Genomic DNA, 18,954 nt, shown 5'->3' with positions numbered 1-18,954 from the left:
TAGACAATCTGCTTATCTGCACATATATGTGCCAGTGTCCTCAGAGCAACAACGCAGGCTTTTGTTTCCATGGTGGGAATCAAGGTCTGTCTAATCAGGAAGTCCATGTCCAGCAACAATCATTGATTAGTGTTGTTGTGAGTGATGCTGTTCCACTACATTTATGTTTTATAATGTATTCATGCACAAATATGAAAACCATGCACACTGATGCAATCCACAATTGCAAAGTAGAAAGGAATGTAGATAATAAGACAGCGCATTTGAATACCCAGCAATTTTTAAATCTCTGCTGCGGCATTCAACCACTACTCATTCCTCTTCTCTATGGGGAATACCTGAGTCTGGCCTTATTCATCAACACAAAGAGTTAGCTGGGTACACAGGAAACTGGAACACTGAACGTATTGTCCATGCGATCACCCCAACTTGGAAGGAGTATCAGTGTTCAAGCATAAGCCGTTGGGTTTCAGAAATACGTTTTTTTTTTTTTTTGGGGGGTTGCCATGCCCCCGTTTTTATTTGAAAACCAAGAGCTACATGGCACATTTGACAAAACCAGACCCTGAATCATCATAGCACAGAGAAGAAGACTGGAGCAGAGGCTAGTTAGAAGATGTGGTGGTCCAGCAGAGTGAGCTGTACCAAGGGTGACATGCCCAGGCATATAATCCTGGAAGATTAAAGATAACTACAACACCTTTAACCAATGCCAGCCAACCCTCATATTTATGTTCAAAGAATCAGGTCAGATCACTACAGGCTATTAACTTATATATCAGCTGTCGTACACCAGATATTATCAGCTATTCACTATAATTGCTCACATGTGATTAGGATAATGAATGGGGTCAGGTCCTGATTTTGGAGGGAAACCACATTCACTAACAACTGGCAGATTAGATGGAAAGAGGAGGCAAATGGTAACTGGATCAGCACTGTTGGCCAGACGGCACTTCTCAGGCACAACTTCGGGACTATCCTGTATCCCTGGACTCACAAATTTAACAACCTCTGTTTAACCCCAGTGCTCAAACCCTGAGAAAAACAAAGAATTCCTCCCAGTTTAAACGCAGAGTCTAAAAAACGGCAGCCCCTTGGCATCACCCACTGACAAGTACTGTGAGAATACCTGGACAAGTTGGTTTGTTCGTACCTGTTTCGGCGTATAAAACTCTTGCTGGAGAATCTGAAGTTGTGCTGGGGGACACATGACATGCTGCTCCCCATGCTGCCGTGCTCTGTGGGGCTTGGAGCTGCTCTGAAGACAAACTGTACTCCTGTGATTGGCGAGTGTAATCCAAGAGTGTGCTTCCTGCTGCAGTCAGACTTGTACTGAGAGAAGTGGGCAGGGTGAGGGCTGTATAATCAGGCCGGTGAGAGTGTGTCTGCTAACAGGGGTGGAGTTTGGGGCTGTGTCACAGACTGGGGGGGTGAATAACCAGACTCACACCTTCTGTGAGTTGCCTCTGTTGTCTGTTAATTCAATCCCAACAACAAAGACAGGGGGTTCAGGGAGAAGTGTGCCATTTCACACCTTTCAGGAGCCAAATGGAGCTATATTATTGGGTCACCACTGTCACCATCAGTGGTCACTTAACACACTGGATGGTGAATGTTAATCAAAGGGGAAGATGGGTACTTCCACTGGCATGCCCAGACATGAAAAATGCCTGCACACTTAAGTAGTCTATTTATTATTGTTCCACATACTTCCACAAACACATCAGTATCATTTTGAAACTTAAGTATCCGGGAAGTGTTGTATTACGGTTGTGGTTTTTGTTTAGCTAATTTGAAAAGAAAACGTACTGTGGATGTTAAAAATAAACAAAAAGTTCTGAAATGCATCTGGTATCACATTGTTTTTCAAACGCTGAATTTCTTGGTACTGTCTTATGGAATTTTTTTTTCATCACTTTTAAAACAGTTGTCGGGATGGGAAGGGAGGATAGTTTAGACAGGAAATTTGTGTATTCAATGGCTCTAATGTTCATAAGACAAGAGGTGTATGCAAACATATCTTGTGTGCATACAAACTCTTGCCTTGTAAGAGTTGAGATACCCACCACCTATAAATTGAAACTCCCTCAAACAAGCAAGCCTAAAATAAACTTTTCTTCCAATGTTTTATAAATTTTCTTCTCAAGGGATGTACAGTATAATGGAACAAGACATACATTTTTATAATGCAGCCAACATCGAACAGTTAATTGGGAAGTTAATCCTCTAACAGAACTTAATGAGCTCTTTGCCTTTTAGACCATTTAGGAATGAAGGTAATAATAATATGTTTTAGGTTGAAATACTCATGACTCAAACTAGGAAACATTTTCCATTGACAAGAAGGCTTATCAATCAGACGGAGGATTCAAACAACTGTAACTATCTTGTGTTAGCTCATTAATACGTCATCGTCTGTGGTGAGTTGCTGTAGTCATAAAAGGAAACGTGTGTGTGCTGCTCACTGTCAGGTGATGCCAACCTGTTCAGCCGGATTGTTAAAACAGATGCACCTGAGGCAGCAACAGTTATCAGCTTGTTTAAACCAACTGTAGAGTTGTTGTCACTTTCCAGTCTTTCAGATATTCCCTAACACCCTGTTTGATGGGCCACAGAGCTCAAGACAAGGTGAAGTAATTTAATCAATGAAATACTGATTGAAATGCATGTGGTGTAACTGAATATAAAACCTCTTGTCACTTGTTAAGTGACAAGATATAAAGGTGAACAAAGAAAATGTCTTTTATCACATCATATTTGTGATGGCAACACATGATTTTTTGGCAAACAAAGCTGAACAAATTAAAACTGGTGGTCATAAAATAGACCTAAAGGATCCTTACATGATCTGGGAGAGTCCCGTGTTTCCATGTTACGTAACACTGAGGATATTGATTAAAGAAAAAATGTATATAGGAATAGAGAATGGGGAAAACAAAACAAATACCCACTTCACAGCTCTAGGTGAATATTAATAATAAACATATTTTTAAATATTTTGATTGCATCTGTGACTCCTTACTAAAATGGATCCTCTGAATCCCTATTGTCCTGTCCCTAAATGTCTAACTAGAAAAAACAACCAGGGATTTTTTTTAACTGTGAGGTCAGTCCAGTTTCAGCTAGATGTCTCATGTAGGGTGCATCATCCAGTCTTTACTATGACTCTTTCCCAAGAATTCCACCATTTCATTGCACAAGGAAGCTATAGTATATTAGGTACAAAGCGTGAGAGTGGGCCAACAGGTAGCCTATAAATCTCCCCCAAAAGTACAGTAAAATATGAAGTAGGCTACTACCTTAAACTTTAGACACAAATGGGTTTTGGTCCAGGTATTTAAGCTCCCAGAGCATGAATCTTATCCTCACGTTGTCACTCAACAACACTTAATTCAAGAAACCTTAAATGACTGAATTCCAGTTTGCCTAAACTGTAGTTCGAGGGATGATTAACATATTAACATGCTAAATGTTGACTTTTTTAAGACACATTACCATCTAAACCTATTTTATTTTCTATTGTGTTGTCTTTAAGCTTTAAAAACTGGAAAAAGTAAATTTTTATTTTTATTTTCACCAATGTAGCAAAAGTGTTCTCACAGTGCAAACAAAATGAACAAGCATATGGTGTACTTGATGTTGACATGTTGAAAACACAACCTCTTTCAGTATGAAGGGAGCATCTTAAATTCAGCATTTTTTAATGCTACTACTGCCTACACGGTGCAGGAGGCAAGCTATTATTCAAACAATTTGCGACAATTTCCATGTCTAGCCTTACCAGCATGCGCAGATTATTTCTAAAATAGTGCTCATGAAAACAGAGGGTGTTTTCATTTTGAAACACTGTTTAAAAATAATAACATAGTAGTGTGGATATTGCCTGAGGCCAAACTTTTTTTTTAACTACTGGTAAATCAATTTGTTTTTCCCCTTTGTCACCCATCCAACAACTTTAGTTCTGGTATGAAATTAGTCTACACAGAATTTGGGGGTTTGCTTTTGACCATTCTTTTATTTCTTAAACCACTGATCCGCCAACATACCTTTTGACATTCAGCGTTTAGAAAGTTGATTGGAACTTCTCTTTAAAGCTCTCCATTTTATTATTCTTCATACAACTTACGTCACTGTTGTGTGCAGGGCATGAAGTTAACTTTTTTGACCACCTGCCATGTCACTTTTTTTGCCTCATAAAGGTGACAAACAAGGATTGCTGTGTCTCTATGAGCCTACTTGTGGACATTGCGCTGTTGCTGTAGTAGGGGACACAGAGATACAGTTTGATAAAGTACTTATTGGACTTTAACTTATAATTGCACCTTCGATAATGTAGCTGTCCTCAATTTCGGTCATTTTGTAAATCACATTGCGTTTTTTCTGCATCCCCCATGTGTGATTGTGTGTGTGCGTGCGTCAGTCGTGGGGGGAACGGAGCAGTCCCCCCCGCTGCAGCAAGCTGACAGGATTGAAACAGCAGCAACTTTCAGCGACCTCATAGTGAAAAAAAGTTATAGCGTACATTGATGTTAAAATGTTTACAGGTTGGCAGGATGTCTTTTGCTCCACGTTTTGTTGGTGACATTTTCGAGTCACACACGTCTTGTCTTCACATCAGAAACAAGGGAATTCATTTGACCCGTTCTCATTCCTGCTTGGTCAGTGGCTGCACGTGGGACTGCTGGGATTTTTGCAAGTAATGAAAATGCGATAAGGGGACCCGGCTGTCAATCAATGTCCTCCAGTGATGCGGGCCCTGCTTACTGATAGTTAAGCGTCTGAATAACTCAATTCTCATTGGTTACCAGCCAACGTGGCAGGTAGATTGACAGTGTTACCCGCCAATTGCAAACTTTACCTACATTTGGCAAGTGGTCGGGTGTTAATTTCATGCCCTGGTCGTGTGTATAACTTGGGTGCAAAATCATGAATACCTTTGAGGAGAGACTGTCTAAAATGTTGCTTATCTTTGCTTCATGTTGTCTCACCCATCTGTATGACAGGCTTTTTGTTTTTTAGAAGTTTAGATTACTACAGTAGATCTCACTCCTACAGTTTGTGTAACATTGCCATACAATTGTGTAACGGGAAGGGGAAATACCGGATGCCTTTCCAAAAGCAACACTGTAATCTAGAAAGGCAAACAGCCCATTCATTTTTTCCAACTCCAGTTCCTGAATGACTAGTTTCCTTACAATAGCGCATAGTTTCATTACAATCGCACATAGTTTCTTATTTAAAAAAATAGACTTATTAGTAACTAGACTAGACTATTTAGTATCTCCTTTGGTTTTTAGTCTGTGCTCACCATAACAATATGTGTAATTGAGCCCCTTTCTGCTTAAATCAGACATATATGTAATTGTACTGTATGTAAATTATACGTCTCTGGGTTTTCCTTAAAGTTTAAACTGCCAGTTGCAATTTATTAGATGTATCACATTGTTCAAAAGAAGAGATCTAAATGTAATTTTCATAATGTCATTCCCTCCATGTGTGGTGGGTTGAACTTTGGCTCTCCCCAAGAAGTCATTCGCTTGTGTTTATCCAGACTCAGCGGGGTGAGAGCAGCGGTGCTAAAGTCACACCTCAGGCCACTAAAACGGAGTCTGGATATGAGGCCCCCAACATCAGGTGTCCAACAGAGAATCTGAAGTGCCAAAGTTCTCACACAGGATGACCATAAAGGAATCTTAATTAGACCCTTGCCCTCCTTTGAAGGCAAGATCAGTCAAAGTCACATTAACTATGACCCAGTTTCCAACTGGCATCAACATCTGTCCTTAGTTATCCGATCACAGTAGATAGCTCTGGCACGTGCGTTTTCACCTGTCAGTAGAATGCGTCTCCAAATGCGTCCTGAGTGACCACTTGTGATCGGATCTCTCTTCCCCATATGCAAATAAACACATACATCATTCTCGTTTGCATATAGGCTGGTTGTGTGTGTTTATAATGATAGGTATTACTCTCAAATAAATCAAATGAAAAAGCGCTGCCCACAGTCTTAAGTCTTTATGTCACCTATAAACTGGTGCCAACATAAGGATGTCTACTGACGGGCAGCAGGACCTGTGCAAGAGAAAAAAATATGTTTTTAAAAGTCTTTATGTTCATCTCTCAGTACGTTTGTAGCTGCTAAGTGAATCTCTGTGGTTTGACGTTTAGCTTAGGTTATAACTGCTTTATTTTACGTTTCATGTTCCCTTAGAGGAGTTGTTAGAGCACAGCAGCAACATGTTACGTTACTGCTGATGCCAACATTTCCTGACTTTGCCGCTTCATAATTAAACCATTTAAAGGTCACATGGCATGACAATTTCACTTTCTGAGGTTTTACATTAATACGAGTCCCCCCAGCCTGCCTATGGTACCCCAGTGGCTAGAAATGGTGATAGGTGTAAACTGAGCCCAGGGTATCCTGCTCTGCCTTTGAGAAAATAAAAGCTCAGATGGGCTGATCTGGAATCTTGCTCCGTATGAGGTCATAAGGGGCAAGGTTACCTCCCCTTTGTCTGCTTTGCCCACCCAGAGAAATGAGCAAAGTGGCACACCCCCACCCTCCACCTTGCCCCTCCTCTCTTCTCCTCCAACAGACACAGAAATGGCACAAACTAAGGAAAGCTCATTGTGGGACTGACGCTAGTGGCTGTAATTCTGCACCAAGGCTGAATTTGGGAAAGAGACTTCAGATACTGTATTAGGGACAACTAAGGCCTATATAAAAGCATCCAAAAAGCAACATGTTATGGGACCTTTAAATACCAAAATAATAGGGGACTTTTATTGTGAAGAACTTAAAAGGAAACTAAACAGTTTCCCAGCAGCTGCGTTGACCACCCCTTCGCCAACTAAAGCCCCTGACACAACAACCAGACGGCCGACCCTCGGCAGAAAAGGCCGTTGGACTACTCAGTCTCCCTGAGTTTGTCAAAAAAGACACACACAAAAGCGACGAGACGTAATACGTCTCCATAACAGCAGGCGGCGCTAATCTGTATTATCTTCCAAAAATTGACCAACAGACCCCGTTTCTCTGGCATGAAACCAGTGAAGGATATTAGAAGCACTTTTACAGTGATACACCGTTACTGCGCAGCCTCCAACTGAGCTTGACGACGTAGATGTGATCTGGGCAACCTGTCTGAAAGTTGTAAGTCTTCTGGTAACTGTGCCAAGAGAAATGATGGCTTATTAGCATCAAAATGGCGCCATAGGAGCTACGCTTAGAGAAGAGAGGCTTACCTTCTTCGTTAAAAGCCAGACTGTCATGGTGGCTTGTTCAGACTACAATCTCATATTTTTCTATATTTTACTCACCGAGACGTGTTTCTTTGAGAGACTCTAGCCACGCTCATCCTGCTCCTCGTTTCCGGTTTTGCACTCAACCAATCCGATTGGTCATTTGAGTCCCGACTGCCGCCAGTGCCCGCCATCCAACCGAGCATGTCAGTCGGTCAAAATAAAGGCCGACGGCCCCTTCGGACCACTCTGGACGGACGACGTCACGGAACACACCGAACAGACTCGGGTCACCTACCTTGCCAGACTATCCAACGGCCGTTTATCGGGTTGGTGTGTCACAGCCCTTACTCCACACATCGTTGTGGAGATCGGACAATATGAATAACGGAAGGATACGATATAAGAGCAGGACGTTTTGTAGTAATATCCTACATATTCAATTAATTTGTTTATGAAACTAAAAATACATTTATTGTATGCCGACGGCTGGCTTTTCAAGGCAACATTGCTGCAGAGAGCTTAACAGCCGAGAGAAGGCAACACAGAAACAAAAACATCCAAAACACACGATTTACTCAGTGGTTTCTGTGACAAGAGAAACACTTTGAATGGTTACGCCGTTCCGCTCACATTTGAGTAGGCAGTCTTTCATGTGGACACAGGACACATTCCCGTTCTCATTGCTATTCGAATGTGGACACGCGGCTCAAACCACTTCCAAATGTGGTATTAAAAATCCAATCTCAATGTGTCCTCAATGCATCCTGAGAGTGTTTTCAGCTGTACTTGGAGCTGTCCACTTTTGATCCGACCACTCAGGATGCTAATGCCAGTTGACAACGGGGTCTATTTACCCTTTCTCAATACAGAAGATCCCTGTTTTTGTCGCATACTATAAGTTAATATGATAATAGTAAACTAGTGAAATGACCAGAAATATTTTTATTCAGAAGTAACAAATACAGACATTCACACATGGTATGGAAATTGTGGGTTACATGAGTTGATCTTATCAATTTTCATTTTTTCAAGTCAGTCAAGAAGTTTGTCTGAGTCATTAACAAGAAAGGGGGGTGTCGTAATGGTATGTTGGACAAGGTTCACGATTTCCTTGGAACTTGGAATTTGTTTAGTTAGAAATAGCTTTGTGTCACTGCTGTTTGTTATTGTTTTTCATAAACATGCCAATCATCTGCATGCAGCCAACTCTGCCCATGCAAAACGCTTGAAATGGGTGGCAGTTGCAAACAACAACATCCACTGTGTTTTGAGGACGTTAATCAGCTAATTGATAGGTGATTGACATGCATGCTAGGAAACTCCTGCCATTGCCTTTGAAGGTACTGGCATTACAACTGAAGGTGGGTGTTGAACTATGGCTGCCCACTTTTCAACATGTTGTGCTGATCTTTTTTAGACTTTTACTGTGCCACGTTTCATCATTTTCATTTTCCTATTTCTTTGGTCTTTGCACACATTTAATAATTTACTATCTGGCATATTTGTCCTTTTTTAACTTGCTTTACATTACCTTGAACAACTTCTCAAAAAGGTTTTGTCAGGATTGTCAAACTTTTTTCAAAGCTGACACACAATATTGACACACTAATTTCAATTACTTTTGTAGCTTCCTTTTGAATTGTGATCTACAGTAGTTGGTACTTAACTGCAAGGATATTGTGCCGTTTGTTATTTTGTCTACCCTCTCTCGGTCTGCTATTGGGCACACCTCCTTTGTTTGAGCATTAAGGTCTCCACATTATTTATACTCTGAACACACTCCCATAAGCTGAACAGTCATAAATACCTTTTATGGGGTTGAGAGACTTTTAATTTTAGGCCAAGCCTTATCTCAAGCGGTCGGTCAAAAAGTCTATGGCCTCTCACAGAAGGTGTAGTTGTCCAATTGACACTTAAGTCCTTCCAGAGATGGTTAGAGCATGGCCTGGAGATAGCACTGACCAGCCCACTGGATCAGCAGCTCTTTCAGAAGGAGTACATTTATCCAAACAAGTTGTAAACTTATTAGCATCTTTATACTAGCAGATGTGGCTAACAACTACAGCAGTCAGAGATATGTTAACACAATAGTGAACATACAGTACACCTTTTAATACATTTGCATTCAAATTATAATCCATGCACAATATTTCTTTTCAATTATATTTTAGTTATCCCATAAATGTTGATAACAGAGCATAAAAATGGATAGAAGTGGATCATGGAGAATTGTCTTTGACCATTGGGGATTGTTTTTGTCTGCTGTAAAAACTTTTCACCATTAGTACCTATTGTAATCAGTATGATTTGTCCTTACTGAAGATGGGAACAATACATTTTTTAAAGCCACCTTTTAAGCCTACAGGGTAGGTGTTTGATTTTGGTAGAAAATCACTTTAACATGCATTGCTTTCAAGTTCCATGTTGTCTCCTAAAAATGAATAAATAACAAAATCTAAAGCCTCAACTGAACTCACCAGTATATTCTCATATCTCTCTTACCAGAGGGAAAGTAAAATGTTAATGTGAAGTTTAAAATTCAGGGAAATACACATATTTGCTTTCTTTCTGAGATGAGAAGATCAAGCAACATCATATTAGTCTGTTAAATAAAAGGTTACAACCAGCAACGTTGGTGAGCTTTAGCGGTTCCCTGTTTCTAGTGTTTTTAAGCTAATTGGCTGCTGGCTGTAGCTTCCTATTTATCCTGAGTCTGCTGTGTCAATCTCTTCATCAAAGAAAACAAACAAGCATATTATTTCCAAAAATATCAAATTCATCCTGTAGTGTTCTAAAAGTCTGACAGTGTTCTCTTTTGCCATATTGCCATATAAAAGTTGAACACCTGACACTATGTAAATTGTTTAGTTGTTCACGTTTTCAGTATCTGTGACCATGGTACGTGTTTTTGCCATCAAATACCAGAAGTTTAGCAAAGCCCCAAACACATACTGTATGCAAAGATGTTAATACTGTTAAACCAGCTCTACGTGCCTTTTTTCTCCCATTCAAAGTTGTAGGTGTTTTGCATTGTGTATATTTAGCCTGTGTTTCTGTGTGTTTTGGGAGGTTGGGAATTGGGAGGTTTGTGTGTGTGCAGAGGCAGCCACAGGTGGGAATGCCATGTGACTGAGGTCAAGAAGGGTAAAGTGAGAGTGTTCAGCTGTCTGCTGAGATCACTATGAAAGAGGAGCATGTTGGGAAGGTACCAAGCAACAGTTTATAGTGAGCCTAGCAACAAACACACAAAGTGCAAGCAACACAACCTTCAGTGTGTATGGTTGTGTTTTCACTTTTGCAGATGCATGGAAAAAACTGTAGTTTTACATTACCCATGTGTGAATACCCATGTGTTTAAACTCGTCAAGGCAGTTATCACATCTGAAAACATCTTTATTTCATTTTTACAGTGTATTGCTCCATTTCGCAATAGTGCAAAATTCAATATTTTAAAGTTCCTCATAAATAAACATATTATAAATAAAAAATGGTCACCACATTGAACACAAACTAAAACAAAACTACAATCACATTGAAATTGGATTTAAGATGAGCAATTTTTGTATTTACAGACCAATCTGCAGAATGGAGGCCTTGTGGTTTTATGTGCCTGTCTCTTAAAGTCTGGCCCTGACTCACAGCAACTTTACAAAAAAACAACATCTTCATTAGACCCTCACAGCCCCTATTCTACTGGGTCCACTCTAACAAATGAAAAGTAAGTTAGTTAAAGATAAACAGAACCGGATCAACAAAATCCTTCAAAAAGCAACTTCTCAGAAGTTTGGAATAGTATCACTGCACTTCACATGAACCCAGGAATTAACGGAGTCAAGAAGACTCTAAGTAATCCATTTATTTTAAACAATGCAGTGTTCAGTGATGACATTCCCAAGTCACCCACATGCTCTAAAGCCAGTATATTTGTAGGTAATTATACAGTTTTTTCTAGCTCAACTTTGTTGCAATAGAGTCTGATCCATTTCAACAATGAGGTATGTAATATAACAAAACACCACATTTGATTATGTATGGAAGGAAATGTGACAGCACCAAGTGTCAACAGTATTTATCATTAGTGTCAAGTGTTGGTACACAGTAGGTAAACTTTCTGCTTTAATGTAATCTTAGACTGTCATTGTGTCCAAGGATTATATCCACCTTCATGTCCACTTAAACTAATTTGTTAAGTAGGATTAAAGACAATATAGAGTCCTTTCATTGACTGGTCTGTAGGTTTGCAAGCAGTTAAAGCCTTTTGCACAAATATAGCGGACAGTTTCATGTGAGATCAAGCTTGTGGCAGTGAAGAAACATTAAGAAATGTAAATAAAATGCTGCATATTAAAGTGCAACAATCGGTCCTCTTAACCAGGAGAAACTCCAAATGCACACAATCTGAACAACTAGCCTACCTCTCTCACACCTACATTCTCTTTGTCATTTTCATTGACAATATCTCACCTAAATAAATATTAAAAACAATCTGTTTACTTCTTTAAGCATCTTTAAAAACAGAATATATTAGAATGTATACCTTTTTATAAATACATATAGTTCAACATAATTCTTCTGTGTTTATAAAAAAAAAAAAAAAAGATTCAAAAACAGTTCTGAGGGCCTAACTTCTCCTTTGTTGGTTGTGTTCATGCGGGCTTACAGTGTGGGAAGGTTTTATAACATTGCCTGTTACTGCCACCTACTGTGGCATAGCAGCACTACAACATTTTATCCTCCTGATGGGAGTCAATGTCAATAAGTAAACACATGCATGGTATACCCAGTCAAAAGCTACATTCAAAAAGTTAAATCATTCAGTTTCTCTTTTTTTGTACACTATTGCAAAAACAATTCTGACATTAAAAGATGCAGAGGATAACAACATCAAACAAAAAACATTTACATCACACATGACAGAATTAAAGTGTCCACCACATTTCACTACGAGTGTGTCAAACACTGGAGTGGTGGGGGGAAAAAAGTAGAGCTTGGAAAGATAGCGGAAAGATTGGGCAATGTTAACACATCAGGAAACATCTTTGTACTCTTGAAGAGAGTGGAAGCTGGTATCTGTATGGTGAAGCTATACAGTGGAGTTACAGGCATCCAGACCAGATACAGTTCAGTCCAGAATGAATGGACAATTTGGTAAAGAGCAGCAAGATTGGTTTAACCATGAAATCAAAAAACCTCTTGATGGATCTTTCAGAATTCATCTGGCATCCCTTAACTGTTCATGAAAAATTAATGTCTTACGTGTGGAACATCGCCTTTTGAGATTAAAGGGTATTGCACATTAACAACTTTTAAATTGCCTTGATTTTTAAATAAAAGTTTATTACGTATGGTGTACATTTGTTAAACCATGTTTGGCTAACCTTTACCCACTGCATAAGTGCCACTAATTCTGGAGGATACTGTATAATAACCAAGCCAGGAGCCCTATTCACACCGTCCCTCTTTCTCCCCCCTCAATCCATTTACCTGTCCACTCGCATCCTCCACCTCCCCGTCTCAAAACGAGCAATTGCGTCTCTTCCCAGAGCCAGTCTGGGCTGTTGCAGCAGAGGCCGAGGTCAGCCAAGCGGTGACCCCGTGTCAAAGGCTGGTGGAGGAAACCGAGAGGGTGGGTGAGGAGGGTGGTGGGAAGTTCAGCAGCTCCAACACAGCGACACCCACACTGCTGCGCCGTGTAAACATGCAGGAGGCTGCGACCCATTTGTTGCTGCGCGGGTTGTACTTCTCAATGGAGTTGAGGCTGGAGCTGCCATCGTTACCTCCTACTGCGTATAACCAGCCATCCATCGCCACAAGGTCATGGGTGCTCCTAACAGAAAAGAAAAATCTAATTCAGCATATTTGTTTCCAAACAAGAATGAATAATAATTTCTATGCATTCTGTTTAATCTAGCTAACTACATTTATTCAAAAGTGCCAATGGTTTACAGTTTACAGTGGATGCCGTGTGGGCTTTGCATTACGTTTAGAAATGCAAGCCCACTGTATGAACATTATCATTGATTGCGTAGAAAAAGTAAGATATAACAAAAGAGATTGTGAGAAGTACAGATGGTACAATAACTGATATATTTTAATTTAAACATTGAACTAATAATAGTAACTAATAATGAGTGGAGCAGTGGAAAGGTTAATGGTTTGTTGGGTTTGTTTTTATTGTCATCAAAGAGGATTCAGTCCAAAAAATATTTGAGTGTTGATTACACACGATGTAGTGAGATTATTCTACAGTATTTTCAAGTGTAAAATTGTTTAGATGAGCGATAGATTAGTGGTCAATACAGTGTGATGTTTTGGACTGTGTAAATGGAGTCACTCAGCAACGGGACAAGAAAAGCACTCAAAGCTCCCATCTGATTATCACATGGGTTATTCATGGGGCTGCATAGTCAACTGTTGTCAGGTTTCCTGCCTTCTAGTATACTGGCACACATACAAGAAACTAAGAGTGAGTGAGTGTCTGAGTGTCTGTCTGTCTGTCTGTCTAGGGGCCTGGGGAACAAGTGAATCTGCTGATGTGTCCTCAACTCCAAGACGGCTTCATCTCTAAATCTCTAACCCCAATGCCAATCTTGTATCAATACAATGCTGTAAGTGTGTGCATCCTTTGAAAATCACCCGCAGGGCATGTTTCATCTTCTAAGATTTAAGAAAGAAAATAGGTCTTTTTATCTTTATGCCTTAAGAAGGTTTAGGCAGTGAAAAAGACATCCAAATTTCCCTAAATCCTACGCCTATATAATGGCAGCAGAGGTACTTTTTATTGTCAATTTATTTTTAATTTAGCTTTTACCTTCTAGTTTTTACTTTTGTTTAAAAGGTAAACTGGGGGCACCACAGTGTTTTACCCCCCCCCCCCCCCCCCAAAAAAAAAAAAAAAAGAAAAGAAAAGTGTTTATGAGGCCAATGCATTTCCTTACTGTACTGTAAGGTGAACCTGTGTAGTTGGAATAGTAAGACCGGGTCTTCGTGATGGCTCAGTTGGCTAAGGCTGAATTGACTAGACATTCCATGGACCCCTCCCAGGTTGTCATGTGTTCTTATAAACATTTAATTCAATTTCAATTCAATTTTATTTATAGTATCAATTCATAACAAGAGTTATCTCGAGACACTTTACAGATAGAGTAGGTCTAGACCACACTCCATAATTTACAAGGACCCAACAGTTCTAGTAGTTTCCTCCTGTGCAAGCAACAGTGTGACAGTGGCGAGGAAAAACTTCCTTTTAGGCAGAAACCTCGGACAGACCCAGGCTCTTGGTAGGCGGTGTCTGACGGGCCGGTTGGGGTTAGAATGAAGAGTGGAAATAACAATTTATCTTTGCAGAGCTAATTTTTCCTATGCAGTTTTATTCTCTCATGTTTGAGTTATTTCACATTTGATTTCACTTCTTTTCTAATCATACTAAAACTGTTTTGAAAGACATAATTCTGTTGTTACCGGACCTGGACTTGACCATTCTGTTTGTACTAATATGAACTGTGGGTGCAGGCTCACCTGCGGATGTTCATGGGGGCCACTCCCTCCCAGGTGTTGGCCTTGGGGTTAAATCGCTCCACAGAGTTCAGGCAGCTGGTGCCGTCATTGCCTCCCGCGACATACAGCATGCCATCTAACACGGCCACCCCGGCACTGCTGCGCCGACTCAGCATGTTGGCAATGGCTATCCACGTGTTGCTCTGTTCATTACATCAACAGACAGAGAATTGGTCACATGTTCATAGATACATCTGTATTGTGCGCTTAAGTCTCCAAATTCAGTTGATCTTGGCAACAGACAAGTTACTTTGATGATAAATTTAACAGCATGCAATTTACCTGGGGGTCATATTTCTCCACTGTTGCAAGATGTGAGGAACTGTCATAACCTCCCACTGCATACAAGCTGCTATCTGGAGGGGAAAGGGAGTAAACACTGAGAATGTGAATATTAGCAGTCAAATACCAAGGTGGCAACTCCCTCTTGATTTCAGACATTCAAATGCAGACAGTGAAACATAAACATACAGTAGAACAGGATGTTCATCATGATTTTATGATTCAGGCAAGTTCCTACCCAGAGTTGCTACTCGGACATATCTCCTACGTGTGCTCATGGCAGCAATGGAGGTCCATGTACTGGTCAGAGGGTCGTAACGCTCTGCACTGAAAGAGGAGGAAAAAGACTAACTTGTATTCATTATAATGACACCAAAAGGCTGCCCTATTTAGATAAACTGTCTTTGAGACCTGGTCTAGAAAACAGCATCATGACAAACAAAAAAGCATCTAGCTTAAAAGTATCTTGATGTTTAGCATTCATTACCAAAAGCTTAGTCTGTGAGTACCTATTGAGGCAGGAAGCTCCATCATAACCTCCAGCAGCGTACAGAAGGCCATGCAGGACCGCTACACCCAAACAGCTCCGCCGTGTGCCCATGGAAACCTCAGGTTGCCAGGCGTTGGTGATGGGGTCGTAGGATTCTACAGTGGCAAGGTCTGAGGTTCCATCATACCTGATGAGATATGAATATAAATTAATCAAAAAAGGGTTTTTGATGATGACACAAAACCATGCTGCCTAAAATTATCTTTGAAATGCAAAAATTAATCAAGTTAAATAGGCATTTTGCTTTACATTACAGCAACGCTTGTAACATCTTATCAGGAGCACACGGCTGAGGCCGTTTTTTTTCAGGATTATTCTGTAAATCATCCACATTTTGCCGGCCAAATCTTCATCTTCATAAAAGGTTTAGTTAGTGTTTGAGTTAAGGGATGAGATGGTAGGTTAACTAGTTTTGAGACAATGGTCAACCCTAAAGTTCTCACTCACCCTCCAACAGCATAAAGTCTGTTCCCAATGGCTGCCACGCCCACCCGTGCCCGCCGAGTGGACATGGACGCCACCATGTGCCAGCGATCCGTCCTGGTGTCATACGCCTCGCAGTCTCCATGGATGGCAAACAGGCTGCCACCACCTACAGACACACACAAACACAATATGGTGAAAAAATGCATTCAGGCAGCTAAGTAAATATGAAAAGGATCATAGGGATTTTGGCCAATGTAGGCCATAATGTCAGGAGGAATTATTCCAAGTTTTGGGGTTTTGGGATGAATTTGTCTGAGACCCGTGTTCACTTCTGGGCTCAATACAGGATCAAGTTACAGTCTTTATTACGCTACACTATTTACTTTTTAATTTTGGAGAGATATATTTTGATATACTTTATGAGGAGGTATGCTTTTTAAGACCAAACAATGAACTGTAATTGTATTTACATGGTTTAGTTTAGAAGAGGGAAGCTGTGCAAGGCTACAGCAACAAAACATTGTTAACTTAGATACATAATAAGATAAGATTAACCAAATCTCATCTGGATAAAATAGAATTTTAGGAAGTGGCATTTATTGGTCATTTCATTTAGCTTTAACAGTCAAAGAAGTTTAAACTAATGTTTCACTGAAATGCAACCACTAAAACCTGGAAAACATCTAAACTAATATATGCCAGTGCTATAATAATCCCAGACATTATCTTGTCTCATATAATATATCAGTATTTGTTCTCTCCCAGTTGTAAACATGCAGATTTTTGCACTTTTTCAGATTTCTTTTTTTTACTTCAGAAGCTAAAGTTAATTGAAGTGTGGCCTAAGTGTACCCTAATGGGTACCTTCAGGGGCACACTGACCAACGGCGAAGAGCACAGGGCTGGCGCCCTCACAGCGTCGCGGGCGCGTCCGGCTGTTGCTGAGGACTCCCCTCTGCTCAGGCATCAGGTGGTACTTGAGAGCCTCGATCAGAAGGTCCTTGCACTCAGAGTGGTGTCGCACCAGCAGCTCTGTATCCACGTTGCTCATCAGAAAGTCTCGCCTCAGCAGTGGCAGCCGGACACACTTCATCAGCTAACGGGGGCAAAGGGATGGAGGGTGTTGAGTTTGGGTCAGGAGAAGGGGAATAGAGGAAATGTGATGGAAGTGTTTTGTATGCAGAGTATAGTCAAACTAGAAAATGTGGGGTGAGAAATATGATCAGAAAGAAAGTCTTACCCAAGGTACATGTTGCCTGCGTCCATCTACATCATGTTTCACCCAGCTCAACACAGCCCGGTACACTTCCTCTTCAGATGGCACGTTGAGATTGTCACTGGAGATCAAATCCAGGACCTGAATGCATGAGACAAAGCAGATGTCAAGAGACATTTTGTATACTCATTTACAAGAGCAACTTCCTCAAATTCAAATTCATAGTGCCTTTAATTCAACTGTGACTATCAGTAAAGCACTTGCAGAAGCATTTGCAAGAAAAGCTTCCTGACCAAACATATCAACACACAGGAATTAAATTTCATTGGCCTCATACAGTATTAGTTGGGCAGCGCTCCGTTTTGTCTGTGTTGTTTTAAAATGACATTCATCAAATATCGTCACTCAATATAAATTAAAGCAAAACAAAGTAATTTCAGGGACCATTTTAACATTCACACATCAATGCATGTGTGTTATAATTAGGTATGTATATGTGTAGTGGTGCTGTGATATATTTAAGTTATAATATAGTGTGTATGTGTGTGTCTGTCTGTCTGTCTGTCTGTCTGTCTGTGACATAACGATTGCTGCAATCTGTGAGTGGCTGGCTGGCACTGTTCCCATATCAACCCAAAGCTGGCAGGGCTTGGTGGGGACAGAGCGACCAGCTGCTGCAGCTGTCTTGCCTGGCCAGATCAGGGCAACAGTTAGCAACCTCCCAGGAACAGCCTGCATTAATCCACAGTCACACAGAGAAATACTGCCACTACTGCTGCCTCTGCCCCGCCTTGCAGTCTCCCTTACCTCTGCATGTAGATGCTACATCACATTACATAATGTGTGTGGAGGAGATTGGGTTTAGGAAGAGAATCAACTGTCCTTGTATTATGGCAGCAGAAATGAGGGCTGTATAAATGAAATAAATGTCTTTGTGGACATATAAAGACAACAATAGAAGAATGCTATGCATGTGAATCTACATCAGTGAAGCATCAGCAAAGTAGACTAGTCACAACCCTGTCATGCCTTGCCACTTCCTTCACAGAACATGAAAAGAAAAATGGGGCATATGTCACAGCTCTTTGAGCTCACAGCCAGTACATAAATCCAGATCTGATGCAGATTCATGACAGACACAGAATAGCTGCAGACAGAAGGGGGCAGTGAAATAGACAGACAGAAAAAAAGAAACAAAGAAAAGAAAATTGTCTATTATAAATCTGCCTTTATGCAGCTTAATTTTCACTGTTTCAATGGATAGTGCCCACACAATCCTAGATTCAGATTCACTCTCAAGGCTTTGAAGGCCACAGACCGACCACAATCTCTTTAAAGCAGTAGGGATTGTTCCTTAGAGAGTTGAGAAGATAATGGGAAATGTATGCTGGCAGCTGTTTGGTACTTCTTTTCACTGCAACATTCAATCCTTGTCACAGAGCTAAGCTCAACAAGTGGTTTGTATGAAACAGACGCCAATTCATAGAAGACAAGGCAAGGCAGCTTTATTTGTATAGCACATTTCAGCAACAGGGCAAGTGCTCTACACAAAATCAGTTAAACAGATAAAACACAAGTAAAACAGTTAAGAGTAAAAACATTAAGACAGATAAAACCCTAACCCTAACCCACTTGAGACTACCCTCACACTAATTAGTCAATTTTAGTGCTACCT

At 40.5% G+C, this 18,954-nt stretch overlaps 2 protein-coding genes and 1 long non-coding RNA gene across 10 annotated transcripts in view; 1 reads left to right on the top strand and 2 right to left on the bottom strand.

The window, feature by feature from the left end:
* Positions 1-1,353, bottom strand: part of plekhn1 (pleckstrin homology domain containing, family N member 1) — a 14,569-nt gene extending 13,216 nt beyond the window's left edge. For both annotated transcript variants that reach the window (XM_032522094.1, XM_032522095.1), the window contains exon 1: positions 1,157-1,353. In XM_032522094.1, the coding sequence (XP_032377985.1) occupies positions 1,157-1,230 (74 nt within the window). In that variant the 5' untranslated portion in view covers positions 1,231-1,353. The remainder of the gene's footprint in view (positions 1-1,156) is intronic.
* LOC116693248 (uncharacterized) overlaps positions 1-18,954 on the top strand; it is a 21,390-nt gene that overhangs the window by 1,312 nt on the left and 1,124 nt on the right. The window contains exon 2 of the long non-coding RNA XR_004332877.1: positions 460-461. This is a non-coding gene — a long non-coding RNA (uncharacterized LOC116693248). The remainder of the gene's footprint in view (positions 1-459; positions 462-18,954) is intronic.
* The window catches only part of klhl17 (kelch-like family member 17), a 14,627-nt gene continuing 6,296 nt past the window's right edge, over positions 10,624-18,954 (bottom strand). For 5 of the 7 annotated variants that reach the window (XM_032522103.1, XM_032522097.1, XM_032522096.1 and 2 more), the window contains 8 exons: positions 17,304-17,420; positions 16,928-17,159; positions 16,085-16,229; positions 15,597-15,764; positions 15,326-15,414; positions 15,088-15,161; positions 14,767-14,948; positions 10,624-13,075 (listed from right to left, as the gene is read on the bottom strand). In XM_032522103.1, coding sequence (XP_032377994.1) covers positions 12,847-13,075; positions 14,767-14,948; positions 15,088-15,161; positions 15,326-15,414; positions 15,597-15,764; positions 16,085-16,229; positions 16,928-17,159; positions 17,304-17,420 — 1,236 coding nt within the window. In that variant the 3' untranslated portion in view covers positions 10,624-12,846. The remainder of the gene's footprint in view (positions 13,076-14,766; positions 14,949-15,087; positions 15,162-15,325; positions 15,415-15,596; positions 15,765-16,084; positions 16,230-16,927; positions 17,160-17,303; positions 17,421-18,954) is intronic. The other 2 variants (XM_032522098.1, XM_032522100.1) reach the window with 1 other exon arrangement.

Source organism: Etheostoma spectabile, chromosome 7 (genome assembly GCF_008692095.1).
Source record: "Etheostoma spectabile isolate EspeVRDwgs_2016 chromosome 7, UIUC_Espe_1.0, whole genome shotgun sequence".
Taxonomy (NCBI): Eukaryota; Metazoa; Chordata; class Actinopteri; order Perciformes; family Percidae; genus Etheostoma; species Etheostoma spectabile.
The sequence above is the reverse complement of the archived record's forward strand: the minus strand, read 5'-3'. Positions and strand labels throughout refer to the sequence as shown.